At 41.1% G+C, this 22889-nt stretch overlaps 1 protein-coding gene across 1 annotated transcript in view; it reads right to left on the reverse strand.

Moving 5' to 3' along the window:
• Window positions 1-20558, reverse strand: part of ndufa10 (NADH:ubiquinone oxidoreductase subunit A10) — a 104521-nt gene extending 83963 nt beyond the window's left edge. The window contains exons 1-5 of the mRNA XM_063051794.1: window positions 20425-20558; window positions 16261-16429; window positions 8531-8746; window positions 5746-5832; window positions 4131-4252 (exon numbers count right to left, since the gene is read on the reverse strand). Of these exons, the coding sequence (XP_062907864.1) occupies window positions 4131-4252; window positions 5746-5832; window positions 8531-8746; window positions 16261-16429; window positions 20425-20496 (666 nt within the window). The 5' untranslated portion in view covers window positions 20497-20558. The remainder of the gene's footprint in view (window positions 1-4130; window positions 4253-5745; window positions 5833-8530; window positions 8747-16260; window positions 16430-20424) is intronic.
• Between the last annotated feature and the right edge of the window lie 2331 nt (window positions 20559-22889).

The following is a 22889-nucleotide window of genomic DNA, read 5'->3' on the forward strand; positions in this document are numbered from 1 at the left end:
AAGTTATTAGCAAATAGACTAGAAAAAGTACTTCCTTCTATTATTTCGGAAGACCAAACGGGTTTTATTAAAGGTCGTTACTCTTTTTATAATATTCGTACATTGTTAAATATCGTTTATACTCCCTCACAAAATGTTCCTGAGTGTGTTATTTCTTTAGATGCCGAGAAAGCTTTTGATAGAGTAGAATGGCCTTATTTATTTAAGGTGCTTGAAATGTTTAATTTTAGCTTGAAATTTATATCCTGGATTAAACTGTTATATCACTCCCCTGTAGCCTCGGTTCGTACTAACTCTTTAAACTCACCTTTTTTTCCTCTCTTTCGTGGTACTCGACAAGGCTGTCCTCTTAGTCCCCTATTATTTGATATTGCATTAGAACCTCTTGCAATTGCTATTCGAGAATCTTCAAATATTACTGGGATAACTCGGGGATTAAAGTCCCATAAATTATCACTCTATGCTGATGATTTACTTTTATATATTTCTAATCCTGAGAGATCTATTCCTGCTGTTTTAGAGTTATTAGCACAATTTGGTCTTTTCTCAGGTTATAAATTAAATCTTAGTAAGAGTGAACTTTTTCCGATTAATAAACATCTTCCCTTATATTATAAATTTCCATTTAAATTGATTAATAATTACCTTTCATATCTTGGGATTAAAATTACTTGTAAACATAAAGATTTATTTAAGACTAACTTTTTACCATTAATAGACCATATTACTCAACTTTCATCTAAATGGTTTCCCTTATATTTAACTTTGATTGGTCGTATTAATGCAGTTAAGATGTTTTTTTTGCCAAAATTTTTATATGTGTTTCAGGCATTACCAATTTTCGTTCCTAAATCTTTTTTTGATAAAGTCGACTCTAAAATTTCTTCATTTATTTGGCAGAATAAGAATCCGAGACTGGGTAAAATACATTTACAGAAAGCTAAGAGAGATGGAGGTTTAGTATTACCTAACTTTAGATTTTATTATTGGGCTATTAATATTCGACATATGAAATTTTGGTTACTTGACCGGGACATACTATCTATTCCTAAATGGGTAGCATTGGAATTACAATCTGTTCAGGGTTATACACTTGGTTCTATTTTAGGTTCATCTCTTCCCTTTGATTCGAAACGCCTTAAGCAGGTCTCTAACCCGATCGTTAAATATGCTTTGCGTATTTGGTTTCAATTCAGAAAATTTTTTGATCTTAATCAATTCGGGTTAGCGATTCCTATTTTAGGTAACATATTTTTTCCTCCCTCTTTTACGGATCGCGCTTTTCAAACTTGGAAGACTAAGGGTATTTTACGGTTTTTGGATTTATTTTTAGATGGTTCCCTTATGTCTTTTGAACAATTATCTAATAAATATAACTTATCAAGAATACATTTTTTTAGATATTTACAAGTTAGAAATTTCCTAAGTACTATACTTTCTTCCTTTCCAATGCTTCCTCCTATATATATTTTAGATTCGATAATTAACCTTAATCCATGTCAGAAAGGTGCATCGGCTATGATTTATAATATTATTATGAAACTTAGGAAAGCTCCATTTGATAAGATTAGGGTAGATTGGGAACAGGAATTGGGGCTTACCATTTCTGTGGATGATTGGGGGCAGATTTTACAATTAGTTAATACTTCCTCTATTTGTGCTAAACATTCCCTAATTCAATTTAAAGTGGTTCATAGAGCACATATGTCCAAAGATAAGTTAGCGCGTTTTTACACGCATATTAATCCTTTCTGTGATAGATGTTCGGGGCAGATAGCCTCTTTAACTCATATGTTTTGGTCTTGCCCTACTTTGGAAACTTTTTGGAGAGATATTTTCAATATTATTTCTAAGGTATTAAATATAGATATCTCTCCTCACCCTATTACTGCTATCTTTGGACTACCTAAAATTTCTAGTAATCTTTCCCCTTCAGCTCGTAGAATGATTGCATTTCTTACTTTGATGGCGAAAAGATGTATTTTACAACATTGGAAAGAGCTTAATGCTCCAACTACCTTTTTTTGGTTTTCTCAGACGATTTTATGTTTGAATCTGGAGAAAATTAGAAGTAACCTTTATGATTCTTCATTTAAATTTGAACAGATTTGGGGACCTTTTATTCGATATTTTCATTTAATGTAATATTTACCCTTCTTGTTCTTTTCTCACTGTTTTAATGGAGGTCGGGATTGAGGACGTGATTTTAAGTTTAACTCTGTTTGGTTTCAAGTTAGCCCATTGCTTTGCTTTGCTTTTAGTTAGTTGCACGGTGGGTTTTTTTTTGGGGTTTTTTTTTTCTTTTTTTTTCCATTGATATATATAAAATCTAGTATACTATTATGTTATCTTGGTTTCTTATGCTTAAATTACATTGTTTGTAGTATTTTCTTTTTGGTATTGTTATCTTTTGGAATTTTATTATACTTTAACATTGTATTAATGTTTATATGGCTTACCTTTTTTGTATACTTACTCAATAAAAAGATTTAAAAAGATGATAAGAGGCATTGATCGTGTGAATAGTCAGACTTTTTCCCCAGGGCTAAAATGGCTAGCACGAGAGGGCACAGGTTTAAGGTGCTTGGGAGTAGGTACAGAGGAGATGTCAGGGGTAAGTTTTTTTTACGCAGTAAGTGGTGAGCACGTGGAATGGGCTGCCGGCAACGGTGTTGGAGGCAGAGAGACTCCTGGATGGCTACATGGAGCTTAGAAAAGTAGAGGGCTATGGGTAACCCTAGGTAATTTCTAAGGTAAGGACATGTTCGACACAGCTTTGTGGGCCAAAGGGCCTGTATTGTGCTGTAGGTTTTCTACATTTCTATGTTTTCTACAGTCCCGCTTGGTGGCGCAATAATATCAGTGCCGGACTCTGGAGTGAAGGATCCCCAGTTCGAATCCAAGTCAGGTTGAGCATCGAGCTAGCAACTCCGCCTCGTAGAAACAGGAATAGCTTGCTACAGAAACACCATCATGATGGTGCCCCGATAACTCCACTGCCGAGTGAAAGGCTATTCTCTTTCTTCTATGTTTTCTACTATTTTCATCTCTCTCTTCCTGACACGCATAAATGACATGACTTCATTTAACAGAAAATTAAGATATGGACCATTTTCTAGGAACACAACACAGACACCCTGCTACTTCCCATAATACAGTGCTGGCCTGTATTTCTAGGAAAACTCACACAACATCCCTTCACCACTAAGCCAGATCAAAAGAAATATGTAAGGACATACATAAATATTTGAAACAGTGGCACAGAAGAGGAGTTGAATTCAGCCTATCACATGGAATGCCATCGTCACTTTGGTGGGGTAGGTTTCAGGACCTGGTGGCCGACTCCTGCTTGTATTTTCTTCTGTTAAAAGCACCTCTAAGTTTCTGTACCATTATACCGAAGTTTAATTTGCACAGAAGTGCATCCTTCAGTCAATAACTCCAGCATTATATGAAAAAAGCAAGTTTGTTCATCCAATTACAATATATCTAACTAAGCTGGTAAAAATAGAAGGTCACTAAAGTACTGTCAGTGGCCACTGAGTGCATGTTTATGGTCGTAGTGGATGTAGTCCATCCACTACAAGGTTTCACATGTTGTGCATTGAGAGATGCTCTCCCACACACCAATGCTGTAGCACTGGTTATTTCAGTTGCTGTTACCTTCCTGTCAGTTTGAACCAGTCTGGCCAGGCTCCTCTGTCCTCTCTTATTAAAAAGGCAATTATGTCCACAGAATTGCGGCTCACTGGATTTTTTTTTTGTTTTTCGCATCGTCGTCTGTTAACTCTAGAGACTGTTGTGTGTGAAAATCCCAGGAGATCAGCAGTTTCTGAGATACTCAAGTCACCTAGTCTGGCATCAATGATCATTCCACAGTCAAAGTCACTTAGATCACATTTCCTCCCCAGTCTGATGTTTGGTCTGAACACCAAATGAAACCCTTGACCATGTCTGCATGTTTTTATGCAATGAGTTACTGCCACATGATTGGCTGATTAGAAATTTGCATTACTGAGGTGTATAGGTGTATCTAATAAAGTGGCCAGTGCGTGTACAGTATACTTGCATTATATGTATGTGGAATTGTTATATGCTAATAAAATAAATATAAAGTATTAAAATCTTACCTTTCCATGCTGTTTCAATCGCTTCTTTACTTCCTCAACAGGTACATCCAGGTAGATAACCAGGTGAGGAGGCAGGAACTCACAAATGCTATTCTCTTTTATTTCATTATAATGATTGACACCTAAAAAAACAAACACTGCATGAGCATAGTAACTTGCAGCCGAGGGATACAAAAATTGTTAAGACACTACAAAAGAAGGAAAGTAGTGGATGGTGAACAGCAAAGTTCAAATTAAAACTTTGTAAAATGTTGTACCATTTACGATGGCCAATTTCCGAAAAACAGGAATCTACAAATGTACATCAAAACGTTGATAAAAATTGCCCTGATTTATCTGCTTTCACAATACAAATGACTTGATATCTTAAAAATGAAAGTTAAAATTTAGTCACAACTATGGTTAAGAATTTTAAAATTACCTTTGTAGATTTCATATTTACAAGCATGCATGGCATGTCAAAATCAGGGTGAAGAGGGAGGCAACTTACAGAAGATAACTGACATAAAGTCACCTGCAATTAGCTTGGCCCTGACAAAACATTAAAGGACTGGCAAAGGAGATGATCTACCACATAGGTAACAAAGACTACCTAGTTCAGGTTAATCAGTCCTGTTGTAATGTGAAATACAAGGTTTCTACAAATCCACTAACAAAAAGTATTAAAAGCCACAAGATCTTTAATGATTTTATCCATTAATTTCCACACAGTTGGAGGGTGGAGGGTACCCCAGTATCAAATTTCTGCAACTTATCTTTGTCATTAGCTTTCAGTGTCAAAGAATGTGTTTTTCCCCCCAGGGCTGGAGTAATGTGAGGTGAAGTGAAAGTGATAGAAAGGGCAGGTGTATGGCACTATACCCTTCATCCTCCAGATCATGGTTATAGTTTCCTCACAGAATTAGGCAAAAGATCAAGTCTGCTTCTTGCAGCAAAATGAAATGATAGACTGACCATTCAGCTGGTCACCACTGTCCCGGGGTTAGCAAACAGATTGACAGTCTAAAGATTTGCTTCAGGCTTAAGACAATAAATGTTGGCAACTTGCCACTTAATTGAGAAGTAGAATACAAGGTTCTTTACATTTACAAACAAACATCCAATTCAATGGCAAACGCATCAGATTATGCAGTAATTTTTTTTTGGAAACAATCCGGTGCTTCTGTCTTAAAGAGACTAGAGCTGTTCACAAAATTATAAGCAAGGCTCTATGCCATTTGGGGGTCACTTGTATTGGTAAATTGTGAGAAGTAGAATTCCATGAGGAACAGCATTAGAAGTATACAGTATACCTGAGCAGCATTTACATGGACTGAGAATCAACAAGTTCAATTTCAGATCTGTGATGCTTCCAAACCGAGATGAGGTTAACACAGAGGACTATAACAAAATATAGACTTATTAATACACGTGTACAATAAATGGGTCTCATCAACATTATGGCATGGTAAGGTATCTCCTGTGTCCTTTCTCACATTAAGCAATGTTACATGCTCTTCCAGACTTAAGACCTGCAGCAATAAATAACTTCAAGAAAACAGGACAACAGAAACAACCCTCAGTAATTATTGAATACAATGAGTAAAAAGACTTTCTTGCAGAAGGTGCTACTTACATTCTTTCCGGATATAGCCTTGCTTGAACATCGCCATCAGAAAAACATAATCACTATACAGCGATCGCTCCAACACCACACCTTGCCCTGTTGGCATAAACAGGCAATCGGATCAAACTGTATTTATCCTGTTGACTATACCAAGATATAGCTGACAGAACCTTTTGTGACTGTCAACCCTTCAGGAAGCCATTTACATCTCATTTAACTCTCATACTTGCATCTGAGACTGGAATATCATGCGACATTTATATATTGTTTTACCATGTTTGTAAATCACTTTGGCAGTTGGAAGCTCAACATAAGTTCTCTCGAACAGGGAGCCAATGGGTGCACAAGTAATTAAGTCACATCTGACCAGCTGAAGCTATGTTTGCTAATCTGTCCTCAACTGCTATTTTAAAAAAGAATTACTGCTCTGGGATAAGTACAAAGAACAGGAATAGATAACCAAGCAAAAAGAGAGAAAACTCTGATTTGTAGATGCCAGCGGATGGGAGGTATATGGTCAGCCACTGTGCTTTCTAATGTTGGACAGCTAGCCACCAGGACTGTACATGAGAAGGATTGCTGAACTTCAGCAAACAAATTGAAGGTGAACAGTGACAATGGAATGAAAATTCAACCAGATTTGTGCCAAAAGTGAAGCTTGCCAATTTACAGAATATGTCACATCCCAAAATTATGCAAATTCCAACTGCAATTTTATAGTGTTATTACATTTATCGTATATATTTCAAAAAAATTAAGCACATGAAAGCACGGGCAACCTTGGGTCGTGTGAAGGGCAATTTTTTTCTGATCAACGGATTAGCAATGGTGAAATACGACAACACGGGTAAGTCAGTCAGATCTCAAAATATTATTTGTCACTTGATGAGATTATGGGTGGTTACACCTCAACTTCCATTAGACTGCAATGTGTCTACATACATTGAGACCAAGAGAAATTCTATGATGTGAGATTTATCTGAAGTAGCATGAACTGTTTATTTAGTGAGTGAACTCCACACTTCTGTCTTTCCCTGGAAAAGTTCCCTACCTTAAACCTCCGACTCTGTTGTTATTAAATACAGTATATATTATCCTGAATTCCACCAGTAAAAAAGGTTTCCCTCTTTCCTTACAAAATCCTAAAAACTACAAGCAAATAAGAGCTCCATCTTCCATATTCCCAATACTTCCCTTGAATGAATTCTGCATAGCAATAATGATTATTTTGGCAAATCAGCAGCAACTTTTTTCTTGACCCAATATATTTGAAAGTGAAATGCCTACAATTGTACATCATCCTGTGCACAAATTCAGTGATTTGTGCTGGCAGGAAGCATTCAGACCAGTGGTTTATCTGCCTCCTAGGGCAGTGGGAGTTTCTACAGGGGGCAAAAAGATAAATGGGGTGCTGGGAGGGTGCTGCTAAGTAGCTGGGGGAATGTGTAAAAGCAATGAAGAAGTGAGCAGTTGAACTACCAATGTACACTCTTAAAATTGTTGATGAAAATTGTTTTTACTATAATTAAAGAAAGATTTTACTTGTTTGTAGCATTAAATAGATTTGAATAATTTTTGTAATTATTTGTTACCACCTTGAATTTGCACTTCCTATTTTCTTTCACTATGCATCATAAATCAAAATTCTTTATAGTTTTTATGTAATGGCTGAAAAGGGAGAGAGGCATTCTGGGGAGATGGTCTGTGAGCCAAGGGAGTGGTAACCCCAAAGAGTTTGAGAACTACTAAATGTTTGACCATACAAGACAGCTTCCCTTGCTTACTGTAACACCCCTTCATTCTTTCCACGCACAGCTTTTCTAGTCTATCCACCCATTGGAGCTTAGCTGTGAATAGCCAATGGAATAAAGATCTTTTCCTGACATCTGCCCAATGTCATGAGAACAGTACAGCACAAGAACAGACGTTTCAGCCCTTGATGTTGTGCAGAATTAGTTAGATTAGTAATCAAATGCACAACTAAATTAATCCCTTCTGTCTAGACAATGTCCGTATCCTCCCATTCCTACACATTCATGTGCCTCATGAACACGTCTATCTTATTTGCTTCCACTATCAGCACTGGCAGAGCATTCCAGGAAGCCACCACTGTCTGTGCACTGCACTTTCTCCGTAACACTTTATTCTGCACTGTTATTCCTTTGATTTTGGACTTAAGAACACAAGGACTCAAGACTACAAGATTCAGATCTGTGTATTTGGTAACTTTGGTATTGCTATCAGAAGTACCATAGTATTCCACAAACCAGTGTAGAGAATGGTTTGACAGCTAAATTAAACCTTCCACAAGCAATGTACTAAAGTGAAATATAAAAATGAGATTAACAGTGAAATTCACTATTTCCAAACTCTGTGCCTATGTGATCAGATTTTGAATGAAGAATACCTTCAGAAGATTTTAATGAAAATTACACAGACAGTGAATAAACATGACGTAAATCCATATAGATAAAAGAAACAAAATAGCATGGGGCCAGTAAAGCAATCGAGTCTACCCAGATTAATCTAATTTGTCCCACTCTCCTGCTATCCCAAAGCCATGCAAATTGATTCCCCCGCAATATTTATCCAGTTCCTCTTGAAAAGCTCAAATATATCTGCATCCTCCACATTTTTAAGGTAGAAACTGATCTAAAATATATATACTTGAAGAAGTCTTTTTTTTTTGCTTAATTCTACATCTGAAGTATTTAGAGCATTTTACATACAAAATTAGACTCAGATTTAATGGAACATAATCTTTATTCAAGTTTACTCTGCACGAAATTAGTACCTGTCTCGAGCAGATGCTCCAGTGCATCTGAGTATTGCAGCGTGCGAAGATGGTACATCCAGGCTTGCAGCCGGTAGGAATTACCATCCGAAGATTTGGGATCAGCGTAGAATTTTTCCACACTGCAGTTACCATTAAATTTGGTACTTAATAGCTTGCCATCACCCGTCTTCCAATCCCAGTAATGGACATCAACCTCTGGGAGGTACAGCATGTCTGGAAAAGTGCGAATCAGTGATAACTTGCAGGATGACAAACAATAAAGTGTTAGGTTATGCCTTTTCCAATAATCACATATACTGGATTAAAAAAAGAGATGTTTATTGGTTCACATCTACATGTCAGCTGCCATAAATATCAGAATGCAGTTATATGAAGTGAACATGTAATACAAGGAATGACGTGGCTAACAAGTGGCAGAATCTCAGCAGCTATTCACGTGAGTGAGTCACAGTATTAAAAAAGATGAAGGAAAAAGGATAGTCTCTCCTAGAGTGTGTATCTGCTTTTGTGATTAACTTTAGGGATGCCAGAACAATTCCTGGTTTGTATTTAGCCCTAAACTCACCCATTCAGTTGCAAGAGAGTATGCAGCACAATGGATTTATTTAAATACCTGGCCAAGTTCTGAAAAACAGGTAGAATATACTCTTAAATATTCTTAAACAAAAGAATTAAGAGCATCAGTCCCAACACTTGAAAAATCAAATTAACTTCTTTTTTTCTTTCCCAGTTCTGATGAAATACACAACATAAAACAGCATAGTAGATTACAGGCCTTTCAGCCCACAATGCTGTGCTGACCCTTTAACCTACTCCAAGATCAAGCTAACCCTTTCCACACACATAGCCCTCTATTTGCATAGAAATGTTAACTCTTTCTATACAAATGCTGTATGATAAGCTGAATGCTCTGGACATTTTGTGTTTCTAACGCCACTAGTAGCAGAAGTGTGATCATTTTGGTTGAGTATGATGCTTGCCTAAGGGATTCTCTACTGGTGGGTCCTCAAGAGGCTATAGAAGCCGATCTGGGATCCACATATTCTGATGCAGTATGAACAAGAGTAAGTGATGGCTGTGGTTAGTGGTTGGTTGTTTTGGTTGTTCAGTCTTTCCTTTCACAGCTGCCACTTCACAGCAGATGTCATTCTTGAACAGATTTCCTCCAGGTCTTAGAAGAGTTCCCTTTGCCAACCAGGGGCTGAATGACTTTCCTTCAATTGGGAGTAAAGGATCTGTTGGAGAGACGTGAGCTAGACATGAGGATGACATGACCAATCCAGCAGAGGTAGTATTGTATCTATCGTAGTGGAGATGCTGTTCATGTTGGCCTCCTCTATTACGCTTTCCAGATGATCCTTAAAACCTTTTGTAAAAATCTTTGGTGGTATTGTTCTGTGGCTTTCAGGTGTCTAAAGTACATGGTCCATGATTCAGCTCCAATATAGGAAGGGCAACTGCTCTGTAGACCAAAAGTTTTGTTTGGACCTGTAGGTCATGGTCTTCAAAAACTCTTCCTCAATCTTGCAAAGGCTTCACTAGCACATCTCTGGCAGTGGTTGATCTCTGAGTTAATATCTGCTTTTGAGGTGAAAATGCTGTCAAGGTAGGGAAAGTGGTCTATATTTTCAAGGGTGATGTCATCAACTTTTATGAAGGGTTGGGGAGTGGCTGATATAGGACCAGTAACATTTTTATATTCAAGACAAGACTAGGGCCCTATATGACTTGGTGAAGATGTTCAGGATATTTTGGAGGTCTTCTTTAGAGCGTGTTGAGATGGAGATGTCATCTGTGTTATAAAGCTCCATGATAGTAGTGGCGCTGACTTTGGTTCTGTCCTTGAACCAGTTGAGGCTGAAAAGTCCGTTGTCCATTCCAGACACGATTGGGATTCCTTACGGCAGGTCTTGACCAGTGAGATGCAGGATGGCAGCAATAAAGATGGCATATACGGTGGATACAATGATGCAGCCCTGTTTTACTCCTGTCTTAACAGTGAAAGGTTCTGATTCAGTACCACTACTGCAGAGTACTGTAGTTGACATGCCATCATGCAGTTGCCTCGGTATTCAGTTACTTGGCAGGGCAGCCATTTCTTAACCCCATTATGCTGTACCAAAACCTGGTCTATCTCCAGCTTCCACTAATAATTTCTTTAAAGAACTGGCACCGTACCTTCAAAACCTATACCAACAGCATGTAGGAATGTGTCAAAGGAAACAAACTCCTTCAAAACCACAAATTCATTGTCATACCTTTGCAAGTGTGAACTACATTTATAATCATAGAAAATGCATGACATAAACATCATGTCCCAATAACTCAAAGCAGCGAATCCAGATATAGTGCCAACTTCTTGGTAGAGAAGAGTGGCACACACCAGGAAAATCTTGGCTCTAATCTCTGGTTTATAGATGGCCATCTGGTCAGGGCCCATTAGGATATGCTTGGTATCTATGAATTGCAGAGTTAGGTAGGAAACAAGCAGTACTTCAATCAGAACTAAGATAATTTGCCTATCAATGGAAGAAAGGTGGTCATGGAAGGACAGGATCAATACTTCTTAAATCCAACGGCCCAAAATTAACTTGGAAGTAAGAATGACAATTTAAGCAAATCACAAAAGGAATGTCAGGATTCTTCGGAGCTGCCTTTCACACCAGTGTCTCAGAGTGGAAGAGTAAAAATAATTAGACCACAAATAGCATAGAAAGTGTTTCTGAATGTCACCTTTAGCTTGCTGACCACTCTCCAAATTAGGTTCAGTGAGTTACCCAAAATTCAAATTTATACAGCCTTGAAAAAGTATTCTCCTCCCCACCAACTCCTTGTTCTCATAAATGAGTATTACAACCAGGGATTTTGATCAATTTAACTGAGAATTTTTATTTGTGAATCATATGCTCCTTTGTTCAATGTAGAGTCCAAAAAACAGGGAAAACTGTAAAGCATGAAAAACCAAAAATTCAAAAACTATAATGTCAGCAGGTCCCCCTTTGCTTGGTACTATTACAGCCATAAGTCTTTATGGCTGTAAGTTTCTATTAGTTTTGCACAACATGATGGAGCAAGAATTGCCCACTCCTCCTTGCAAAATTGCTCAAGCTGTGCCAGGTTAGTTGGGGAGTGGCGGTGAATGGCAATCCTGAGGTCTTGTCAGAGATGGGGATCTCCCATCCACTGCTACCAACCTTATAGTTCACACATCTCACACTTCCCATTTCTACCTCCTACCCAAGATCCACAAACCTGCCTGTCCTGGCCGACCTATTGTCTCAGCTTGCTTCTGCCCCACCAAACTCATTTCTGCATATCTCGACACAGTTTTATCCCCCCTTGTTCAATCCCTTCCTACCTATGTTCGTGACACTTCTCACGCTCTTAAACTTTTCGATGATTTTAAGTTCTCTGGCCCCCACCACTTTATTTTCACCATGGATGTCCAGTCCCTATATACTTCCATCCTCCATCAGGAACGTCTCAAAGCTCTACGCTTCTTTTTGGATTCCAGACCTAATCAGTTCCCCTCTACCACCACTCTGCTCCGTCTAGTGGAATTAGTCCTTACTCTTAATAATTTCTCCTTTGGCTCCTCCCACTTCCTCCAAACTAAAGGTGTAGCTATGGGCACCCGTATGGGTCCTAGCTATGCCTGCCTTTTTGTTGGGTTTGTGGAACAATCTATGTTCCGTGCCTATTCTGGTATCTGTCCCCCACTTTTCCTTCGCTACATCGACGACTGCATTGGCGCTGCTTCCTGCACGCATGCAGAGCTCGTTGACTTTATTAACTTTGCCTCCAACTTTCACCCTGCCCTCAAGTTTACCTGGTCCATTTCTGACACCTCCCTCCCCTTTCTAGATCTTTCTGTCTCTGTCTCTGGAGACAGCTTATCCACTGATGTCTACTATAAGCCTACTGACTCTCACAGCTATCTGGACTATTCCTCTTCTCACCCTGTCTCTTGCAAAAACGCCATCCCCTTCTCGCAATTCCTCCGTCTCCACCGCATCTGCTCTCAGGATGAGGCCTTTCATTCTAGGACGAGGGAGATGTCTTCCTTTTTTAAAGAAAGGGGCTTCCCTTCCTCCACTATCAACTCTGCTCTTAAACACATCTCCCCCATTTCACGTACATCTGCTCTCACTCCCTCCTCCCGCCACCCCACTAGGAATAGGGTTCCCCTGGTCCTCACCTACCACCCCACCAGCCTCCGGGTCCAACATATTATTCTCCGTAACTTCCGCCACCTCCAACGGGATCCCACCACTAAGCACATCTTTCCCTCCCCCCCCCTGCATTCCACAGGGATCGCTCCCTATGCGACTCCCTTGTCCATTCGTCCCCCCCATCCCTCCCCACTGATCTCCCTCCTGGCACTTATCCGTGTAAGCGGAACAAGTGCTACACATGCCCTTACACTTCCTCCCTTACCACCATTCAGGGCCCCAAACAGTCCTTCCAGGTGAGACAACACTTCACCTGTGAGTCGGCTGGGGTGATATACTGCGTCCGGTGCTCCCGATGTGGCCTTTTATATATTGGCGAGACCCGACGCAGACTGGGAGACCGCTTTGCTGAACACCTACGCTCTGTCCGCCAGAGAAAGCAGGATCTCCCAGTGGCCACACATTTTAATTCCACATCCCATTCCCATTCTGACATGTCTATCCACGGCCTCCTCTACTGTAAAGATGAAGCCACACTCAGGTTGGAGGAACAACACCTTATATTCCGTCTGGGTAGCCTCCAACCTGATGGCATGAACATCGACTTCTCTAACTTCCGCTAATGCCCCACCTCCCCCTCGTACCCAATCTGTTACTTATTTTTATACACACATTCTTTCTCTCACTCTCCTTTTTCTCCCTCTGTCCCTCTGAATATACCCCTTGCCCATCTTCTGGGTCCCCCCCGCCCCTTGTCTTTCTCCCCGGACCTCCTGTCCCATGATCCTCTCGTATCCCTTTTGCCTATCACCTGTCCAGCTCTCAGCTCTATCCCTCCCCCTCCTGTCTTCTCCTATCATTTTGGATCTCCCCCTCCCCCTCCAGCTTTCAAATCCCTTACTCACTCTTCCTTCAGTTAGTCCTGACGAAAGGTCTCGGCCTGAAACGTCGACTGCACCTCTTCCTAGAGATGCTGCCTGGCCTGCTGCGTTCACCAGCAACTTTTATGTGTGTTGTTTGTCTTGTCAGAGATGTTTGATCTGGCTGAGGTCAGGACTCTGAATGGGCCACTGAAGGACAATATTTTTCTTCATTTGAAGCCACTTCATGGTTGTTCAGGCAGTGTGCATTGGGTCGCTGTCCTGCTGAAAGGTGGACTTCTTCCCCAGTTTGTTTTCTAGCAAAGGGTAGCAGGTTTTTATCCAGGACCCCTCTGTATTTAGCAGCATTCCTCTTCCTGACCAGATTTCCAGTCTCTGCTGCTGAAAAGCATCCCAATAGCATGATGCTACCTCCACCAGTATTAGCTTTATACCACATCTACCACTAAAAAAAACATATCCTTTCCTTTGCAAAGTCTCACCTAGAAGATACTGGAAAGATGTGGAAGATGATCTTGTGGTTGGATGACAGAATAAAGCGGAACTTTTTGGCCTCAACTCTAAGCGGCATGTACGTGTGGCATAAATTTAATACTGTACATCAGCCAGGTAACACCACTCCAACTGTAAAGTATGGTGGAGGTAGCATCATGCTATGGAGATGCTTTTCAGCAGCAAGGACAGGAAATTTGGTCGGGATTGATGAGAAGTTGAATGATAGATATAGAGTATTCAAGTTTTCCATTAGAAGCAAGAAAATTTATACAAAGGTTGTAGCATGTGAAGAAAAGTGCTGAAAATACTACGAAAGGTAAAAATTGGATCTGGGAGACAAGATGAAGTTGTATTTGTGATTACTCACCATTTCCAGGAGATAAATTGGCAAGAGTTGCAAGGAAACTGTAACTTATGGTAGATAATTCCTGTTCAACAAGTGAGCACAAGTAGTAAGAGTACGATAAGTATGCAAATTTCTAAATTACACGAAAATTGGGGCATAGCAGGAAGGCTTTCCAAAGCAACAGCAGGACAAAGGTTGGATGGAAAGTTGGGTGAAACACTGACAAATGGAATTTAATCCCATGAAGTGCAGGTGAAGCATTTCAGGAAGTCAAATAAGAATTGGATCACGCGCAGTAAATAGTAGAGCAGTAAGGAATGTTGATAAACAGACGTTCAAGTCCACACTTCTCTGAAAGTGGCAACACAAGTAGATTGGGTGGTGAAAAGGCACATGGCATGCTTGCCTTCATGCGTTGGAGCACAGAATTTAAGATTTGGGATGTTATATTGCAATTTTACAAAACACTGTTCAGAATACACTTGGAACACTGAGTGCAGATTATTTTACTTTCTTTAGAGATACAGTGCAGAATAGGCTCTTCTGGCCCGTTGAGCCACACTGCTCAGTAACCTCCAATTTAACCCGAGGACAATTTACAACGACCAATTAACCTACTAACCGGTACCCCTTTGGACTGTGGGAGGAAACCAGAGCACCCAGAGAAAACCTGCGCGTTCCATGAGGACTCCTTACGGATGATGTTGGAATTGAGCTCGGCACTTCCCAAGCCCCAAGCAGTAATAGTGCTGTGCTAACCGCTACACTACCGTGCTGCCACACCACACCACCTCCCCCCCACAGTATAGGAAAAACTCATTTCTATACCATACAACTTGATCAACATATCTCACCATTCAACCATACCATCTTTTCACAGCTACCATCGGTACCGAAACCTGAAGTCCCACGCCACCAGGCTCAAGAGCAGCTACTCACCTTCAAGAACTCAGTCCTTGTGCCGACTGGCAAAACTCAAATCACTGCAGTTTTAACAACCCTATGACCACTTTGCATTAAAAATGATGTTCTTTTATTTACCAAAGTTCAAAGTAAAATTTATTATCAGAGTACCTACATGTCAGCACATACAACCCTGAGATTCTTTTTCTATGGGCATACTTAGCAAATCTATAGAACAATAACTGTAAACAGGGTCAGCAAAAGAGCAAGAGCATAGAAGACAACAAACTGTGCAAATGCATATATAAATAAATAGCAATAAATAATGAGAGCATGAAATAACAAGATAACGAGTCCTTAAAGTGAGATCATTGATTGTGGGAACATCTCAATAGATGAGTGTAGTTATCCTCTTTTGTTCAAGAGTCTGATGGTCAAGGGGTAGTGACTGCTGTTGCTGGTGCGAGTCCTGATGCACTGTGCCTTCTACCTGACTGCAGCAGCCAGAAAGGAGCATGGCCTGGGTGGTGAGGATCCTTGATGATGGACACTGCTTTCCTACGGTCTTACGAATGCTGCTTATATGAAGCTATGTGCCTTGTGGTGCTGCTGCAAATAAGTTTTTCCATTGTAAGTGTACACGTGTATACTTGGGCAAATGACAGTAAACTTGACTTTGACTTTGAACTATCGCATAGTAGTAGCTGCAATCTATAACAACATCAGTAACTTAAACTACATGCCCTGCCGAAGGGTCTCAGCCTGAAATGTCGACTGTATTTTTTCCCATAGATGCTGCCTGGCCGCTGAGTTCCTCCAGCATTTTGTGTGCGTTGCAACAGGGACAAAAGATGAAGCGTAACCATACATTAAGGAGGAATATTTAATATTAACTGCAGATTGGAATATAAAACAAAAGCAACACTTTACCTAGTTTGTTAGCTAGTCTTTTGGCGAAGTCACCTTTCCCGGAAGCTAAGTTCCCTTCAACAGTGATGATTTTACTGTTCTCTTTGAATTTGCTCAATGTTCTTTCTCCTAGGACGTAGGCCCACCACCCATAGATGATCTTTCTCTGGGAACTTGTATGGATCTGAGCCTGGAGCAAGCAAGAAATGGGAACAAATTGTTAGACGTGCAGGGGAGAATCTACTCTTTTAACACAACGTCAATGGTGAACTACTGGAAAAAACGTCGGTAGTGCACAGTGAATTAGTTAACGCTCCTGACTTCTCCACTACAGTTAGACATGTTTGCCAAGGTTGTACAAGCAACGCAGCACCTTTCCAAGCCAATCCTGACCAAAAGGACAGGTGGCTCTGTACCCAAGTGGTCACCAGCTGCACAGAAACAATGAAGGGCTTGTGTTAAGGTACAGCCCAGTGATATCTTGGCTTTCCTATTAACTTTGACAATGCCATTCATGTCAGGAATCAGAAAGCTTACAGAAAGACTAGCTTTATTTGTCCCATTTACATTGAAACATTCGGAGAAATGTGCACTTACATCAAATCTAACCAACAAATCCAAGACTGCTCCAAGTGTCACCACACTTCTGACGCCAACGCAGCACGTTCACGACATTCTAACCCTCACCAGTTTGTCTTTGGAATGTGGAAGAAAGCCAAAGCAGCCAGAGGTAACCAAAGCGCTCACAGCAAGAACATGAAAACTTTCCTTTTTCACATATACAGACAGCAGCAGGAATCAAACCCTGACTGGTGATTGCCAGTGCTGTAACGTGATGGTGCTAACCACTGTGCTACCTTGCCACCCTCACACCAGACTCAGACACATTATCTACCCTGGAAACCTACAGCAAGAGCTGAAGGTGTTCTGTAATATCTTTGGAATGAGCCTTCCAACTGAGGCTCAGATTTTAACAAAATCGTTTCTGTTGGGGCAAGCTTGAAAGGCTGACAAGCCTATCCCGGCTCTTATTTTCTTGGTGGAGTCTTGCTGAGCGCCAATATCTACTGTGTTTCCAAGACACAATGACTATACTTAACAAGTACAGAAAAGATCTCTTCAGGAAAGATGCAAAAAAAATCAATGTCTTCCTTTCACAACGGCCGAGCAATTCCAATATGACCTAATTAGAATGGATGTAAACAACTGCAGTTACAAGCCTGCAACTTTACGCTGTAGGGCAGTTGTTCTTCGCACAGGGAGCAACTGATCCTCATGTTACCAGTTTAAAAACATCTACTACCAAACACATAAAATAAAACTAAATGTTCACCCAAATTACTTAAGAACAACAATTAAAAAAATAAAACAAATCTCTTTAGTCCAGGGGTTCCCAAGCTGGGGTCCAGAGACCCCTTGCTTATTGGTATTGGTCCATGGTATAGAAGAGATTGGGAACCCCTGCTCTAGACACTGATGGGCCTTCAGCCCATTTTCAACATATTATTTCACACAAAAGAGTGAGAAAATGGAAGTTCAAGGTCTACCTCTTCCCGGTAATAGTCATAATCATACTTTATTGATCCCGGGGGAAATTGGTTTTCGTTACAGTTGCATCATAAATAATAAATAGTATTAGAACCATAAATAGTTAAATAGTGATATGTAAATTATGCCAGTAAATTATGAAATAAGTCCAGGATCAGCCTATTGGCTCAGGGTGTCTGACCCTCCAAGGGAGGAGTTGTAAAGTTTGATGGCCACAGGGAGGAATGACTTCCTATGACGCTCTGTGTTGCATCTCGGAGGAATGAGTCTCTGGCTGAATGTACTCCTGTGCCCACCCAGTACATTATGTAGTGGATGGGAGACATTGACCAAGATGGCATGCAACTTAGACAGCATCCTCTTTTCAGACACCACCGTGAGAGAGTCCAGTTCCATCCCCACATCATCACTGGCCTTACGAATGAGTTTGTTGATTCTGTTGGTGTCTGCTACCCTCAGCCTGCTGCCCCAGCACACCAACAGCAAACATGACAGCACTGGCCACCACAGACTCGTAGAACATCCTCAGCATCGTCCGGCAGATGTTAAAGGACCTCAGTCTCCTCAGGAAATAGAGACGGCTCTGACCCTTCTTGTAGACAGCCTCAGTGTTCTTAGACCAGTCCAGTTTATTGTCAATTCGTATCCCCAGGTATTTGTAATCCTCCACCATGTCCACACTGACCCCCTGGATGGAAACAGGGGTCACTGGTACCTTCGCTCTCCTCAGGTCTACCACCAGCTCCTTAGTCTCTTTCACATCAAGCTGCAGATAATTCTGCTCACACCATGTGACAAAGTTTCCTACCGTAGCCCTGCACTCAACCTCATCTCCCTTCCTGATGCATCCAACTACGGCAGAGTCATTCGAAAACTTCTGAAGATGACAAGATGTAAAGGGCAAGACTGGTAGGAATAAGGAACCCTGGATGGTGTGAGGTATTGACGTTCTCATCAGGAAAAAGGTGGCATGGAATGAGGTGCCAGAGGAAATAATTCAAGTAGGTGCGTTAATAATACCTAAAAGACACTTGGATATACACATTGATACAAAAGGTTTAGAAAAGTATGAACCACATGCAGACCTATGGAACAAGTTTAGATGGGCAGCTTTACTGCAAGTATTATGCAACTTTATATAATGTTCATGTGTAAATTGTAAGAGTGACAACTATTTCTTTCTTACTTTTCATCATTGAGAAAGTTTGACTGGGTACTCTTGGTTTAAGCCAAGCTTGCAAGCCTGAAATTGTTTTGTTTTCAAGCAGCACAGAAAAACTTCCCTGGGCATTCTAAGCCCTCTGCTGGTATTACTCCCACAGCAGTAAACCTGAAGGCCTACAAGGTTGCGAAGATATTCCCTTACTGTACATCCTGCGTCCTGCACCAAAACAAACTCCAACACCTTCAGCCACATGAATCCCCACTCATGGGGATCCAAACCCTCTGATCTTCTACTCTACCTCACACTTCAATCCCTCCATCTTTACCCCCACATTCCAGTGGCTGCTGCCAATCCCTCCGGTCAACTGCTACACACAGATTCCTGCTCCCACACATTCAGCATTCATATCACCTTAATACACCCCACTGGGTGGTTTTTAGATAATGAGATGCAGTAGGCAGGACTGAGGAAGATAACAGGATCAAATCTGCTCAAAATGACAGGCAGAACAAGTGCACAGACTTCATTCAACAAAATAATTACTCCAATTGGTGTCAAACTCAAAGATAGTGTTCAACATTTTCAAAAGGAAGTCCTCTTGTCCTCCCTGTAATTATCTCACTCACCTTTCCCATGCCTCTATTGCACCTCACAACTCAGTGACCACTCATTCAGTCTCATCTCCATTACTTTGATTTCCCCACTATTACTCATTTCTCTCATGGAGGCAGAGTCACACAGCACAGAAACGGGCCCTTTGGCCCATAATGATCAGTAAGATCCCATCAACACGATTATCATTTCCAGCACCTAAACAATTGCCTTTGGCAATTCACATACTTCTAATTGTGTGAGAATTCCTGCCTCCACACCTCTTCAGTCAGTGACCACCCTTGCAGTGAGCTTCAACACCACCTCCCCTATGGTAGCCTCCTTGCAGTAACCTCCCAGCCCCTTGCCATAACCTCCACTCTCTCAAGTTCAAATTCAAGTTTACTGTCATCTGACTGTACAGTCAAATGAAACACCATTCCTCCAGATCATGGTGCACCCACAAAACATACATCACGCACTGCACACAAACCTAAATATTACCATAAATAAATTAATAAAACATAATTATACATTAATTTAATATATCAAAAATAATTTAAAATATAGCGTGTGACTTCCAACCCCCGTATCCATCACCCTTGCGATGGCATCTAATCTCTCTCCCTAAGATCTCTAAACCCACCCCTTGACCTCCTTCCTTCCCATGTCTTCCATACCCCCGTCACCTCCATCCCCCTTTACCATGATCTCCATGCACCTTGCCACAATCAATATCTCTGTGACCTCCATACCCTCGAACCCTCTTGCCATGACCTCCAGTCTCCCGGCGACCTATGACCATCTTCTCCCATGACCTTCAATCCCCTTCCCATCCCCTCTTCCGACCGTCCCCGCATCTCGATTTCCTTTCTCCTCACCACCTGCGGCCGCAGATCCCCCAAACTCCGACGTCCTCGAACTGCTGCCGCTAGCAGCCATCGCGACGCCATCTTGCCTCCGCCGGCCACCCTTAACCCCCACGCGGGTCCTCACTCAGCACCGACGCGTCGCTAAGGAGACCGTTCAATTGCCTGATCGCGAAAGGAGCGCCGGGACCTCTTAACCATCCTCCCCTAACCCTCCCCCTCTCCCCCTCCCTTCATCTCCACCCTCTTCTCCCCTTCCCTCATCCCCAGCCTTTCAGTGTGAGCACATGAACAACAATAGATTTCATGCCTTTGATTTTAAATGACTGGTGAGGACGCATCTGAAGTAACTGTGATAGGGGTGGGGGGAGTGATGGAAGTGAGGTGTCACAGGTAGATGGGAGTCTGGTTCCAGGGGTGGTGGTGGGGACTGTTCCCGTAAGCTGCGCAGCCACACAGTAACTGAAGTGTTCCCATACACATAGCCTTTGTTGCCACACAGCTGGAATTTTGTTGATATAATTTTTTAATCTGTTAATATAATTGTGAAATACCCAATAATTAATTATGATAATGAATATAATACATAAATTTTCTAAATAGTAAATATGCCACAACCTTTACTCTGAGCCCTCTGGACTTTGCTGTCATCTGAGTGTCTACTGCAGGACTCGCTGATCATGGGTTTGACCTTCAGGTCTCAAGTTCCAAACTTGCACAGACCTCTTACTTTGATGACCTGAGAGGTTTACTGGCCCTTGTGATTAATTCGTGCCTCTACCTCACGGCTCACTGACATAAAACTGTGACCATGCTTCTATCTCCAGACTCGCTAAGCACTGGACCATCTTGATCTTTTGCTTTGGCCTCTGGACTTCGCTGCCGTCCAGGTATTTGCCCCAGAACTCACCAATCAAGGGTTTGACCTTCGGGTTTCAACCTAAGGACTCGCAGATCGTGGGTTTGACATTCGGACCCCAACTTCTAGACTTGTACGGAGCTCCGAACCTAGTGACCTGGAGGGTCTCCAGCTCTTCCGAGTCCTGGCTGTCTGGACTGCCGACCTGGGTCTCCTCAGTGCTTGGCGATATGACCTCTGGATTGCTGACCTTTGACTTCAGAGCACTCCAAACAGTGGTTCCTGCCCAGAATATTCATTTTCTGCCCCTGGCCTCAAACTCCCATCTCTGCCCTTAAACCCTAATGTGACCCCTAACTCCCTGCATTGTCCCCAAAACCATCTCAAGAAAACTAATAAAAAAGTAAGTTGACATACATTGAAGCCTGGTGCCATCCTGACTGAAAGGAAATTGCTTTATTATTGTCACATGTACTGAGATACAGTGAAAAACATGTCTTGCAAAGTGCCCATGCAGATTATTATCATAGTGGATTGAGGTAGTAAAATGTAAAACATTAACAATGTAGAATAAAGTGTTACAAAGGGAGTGCTGTGCAGGTAGACAATTAGATTCAATGTTATAATGAGGTAATTTGTGAGGTTAAGAGTCCATCTTATCATAGTAGGGTGCAATTGTCTTATAATGTAGGAGAAGCTGCCTTTGATCTGATGGTATATGCTTTCAGGCATTTTTATCTTCTGCTCTTTTGGAGGGGAAAAAGTGACAGCGTACAGAGTGGGTGGTGTTTGGAACGTGATTATGCTGGCTACTTTGCTGTGGCAGAGGAAAGTGTAGATAGAGTCTAGATGGAGGGGAGGCTGGTTTCCATGATGTATTGAGAAGCAACACACATAAAAGTTGCTGGTGAACGCAGCAGGCCAGGCAGCATCTCTAGGAAGAGGTACAGTCAACGTTTCGGGCCAAGACCCTTCGTCAGGACTAATTGAAAGAAAAGCTAGTAAGAGATTTGGAAGTGGGAGGGAGAGGGGGAGAGGGAAATCGGTCCTGTCTTCTCCTATCATTTCAGATCTCCCCCTCCCCCTCCCACTTTCAAATCTCATTTTTATTCATTTTTAAATCTTTTTATTAATATAATCTACAGCTATAAAGTACAGAAATTCAGCAAATTAGTATATATATATATATAATTAATAAAGCTGAAAAAAACATATATATACAAATGAAAAAAAATTATAAAAGAAAAAGAAGGAAAAAAAGACAACCCCAGCTAACTAAAAAAAACCCACTAACTATAAAACAAAAAAAAAGAGGAAAAAAAACCCATTAGGAACCAACTCCCAGTGCGATACATCTTACAATCATTTATATGTATATATAAAAAAGAAAAAGAAAACAACAACCACCAAATCACATTTATATAATATAGAATTGGAAGGAAACCGTGTAAACTGATTAAAATTAAATGATAATATTTAGCAAAAGAGCCCCACCTTCTCTCAAAATCGAATTGGGGATCATAAGTTCTACTTCTAATTTTTTCCAAACTAAGACATAACATTACTTGGGAAAACCACTGAATTTGTGTAGGAGCAGAGGTATCTTTCCACTTCAATA

Source organism: Mobula hypostoma, chromosome 6 (assembly GCF_963921235.1).
Source record: "Mobula hypostoma chromosome 6, sMobHyp1.1, whole genome shotgun sequence".
Classification (NCBI taxonomy): Eukaryota; Metazoa; Chordata; class Chondrichthyes; order Myliobatiformes; family Myliobatidae; genus Mobula; species Mobula hypostoma.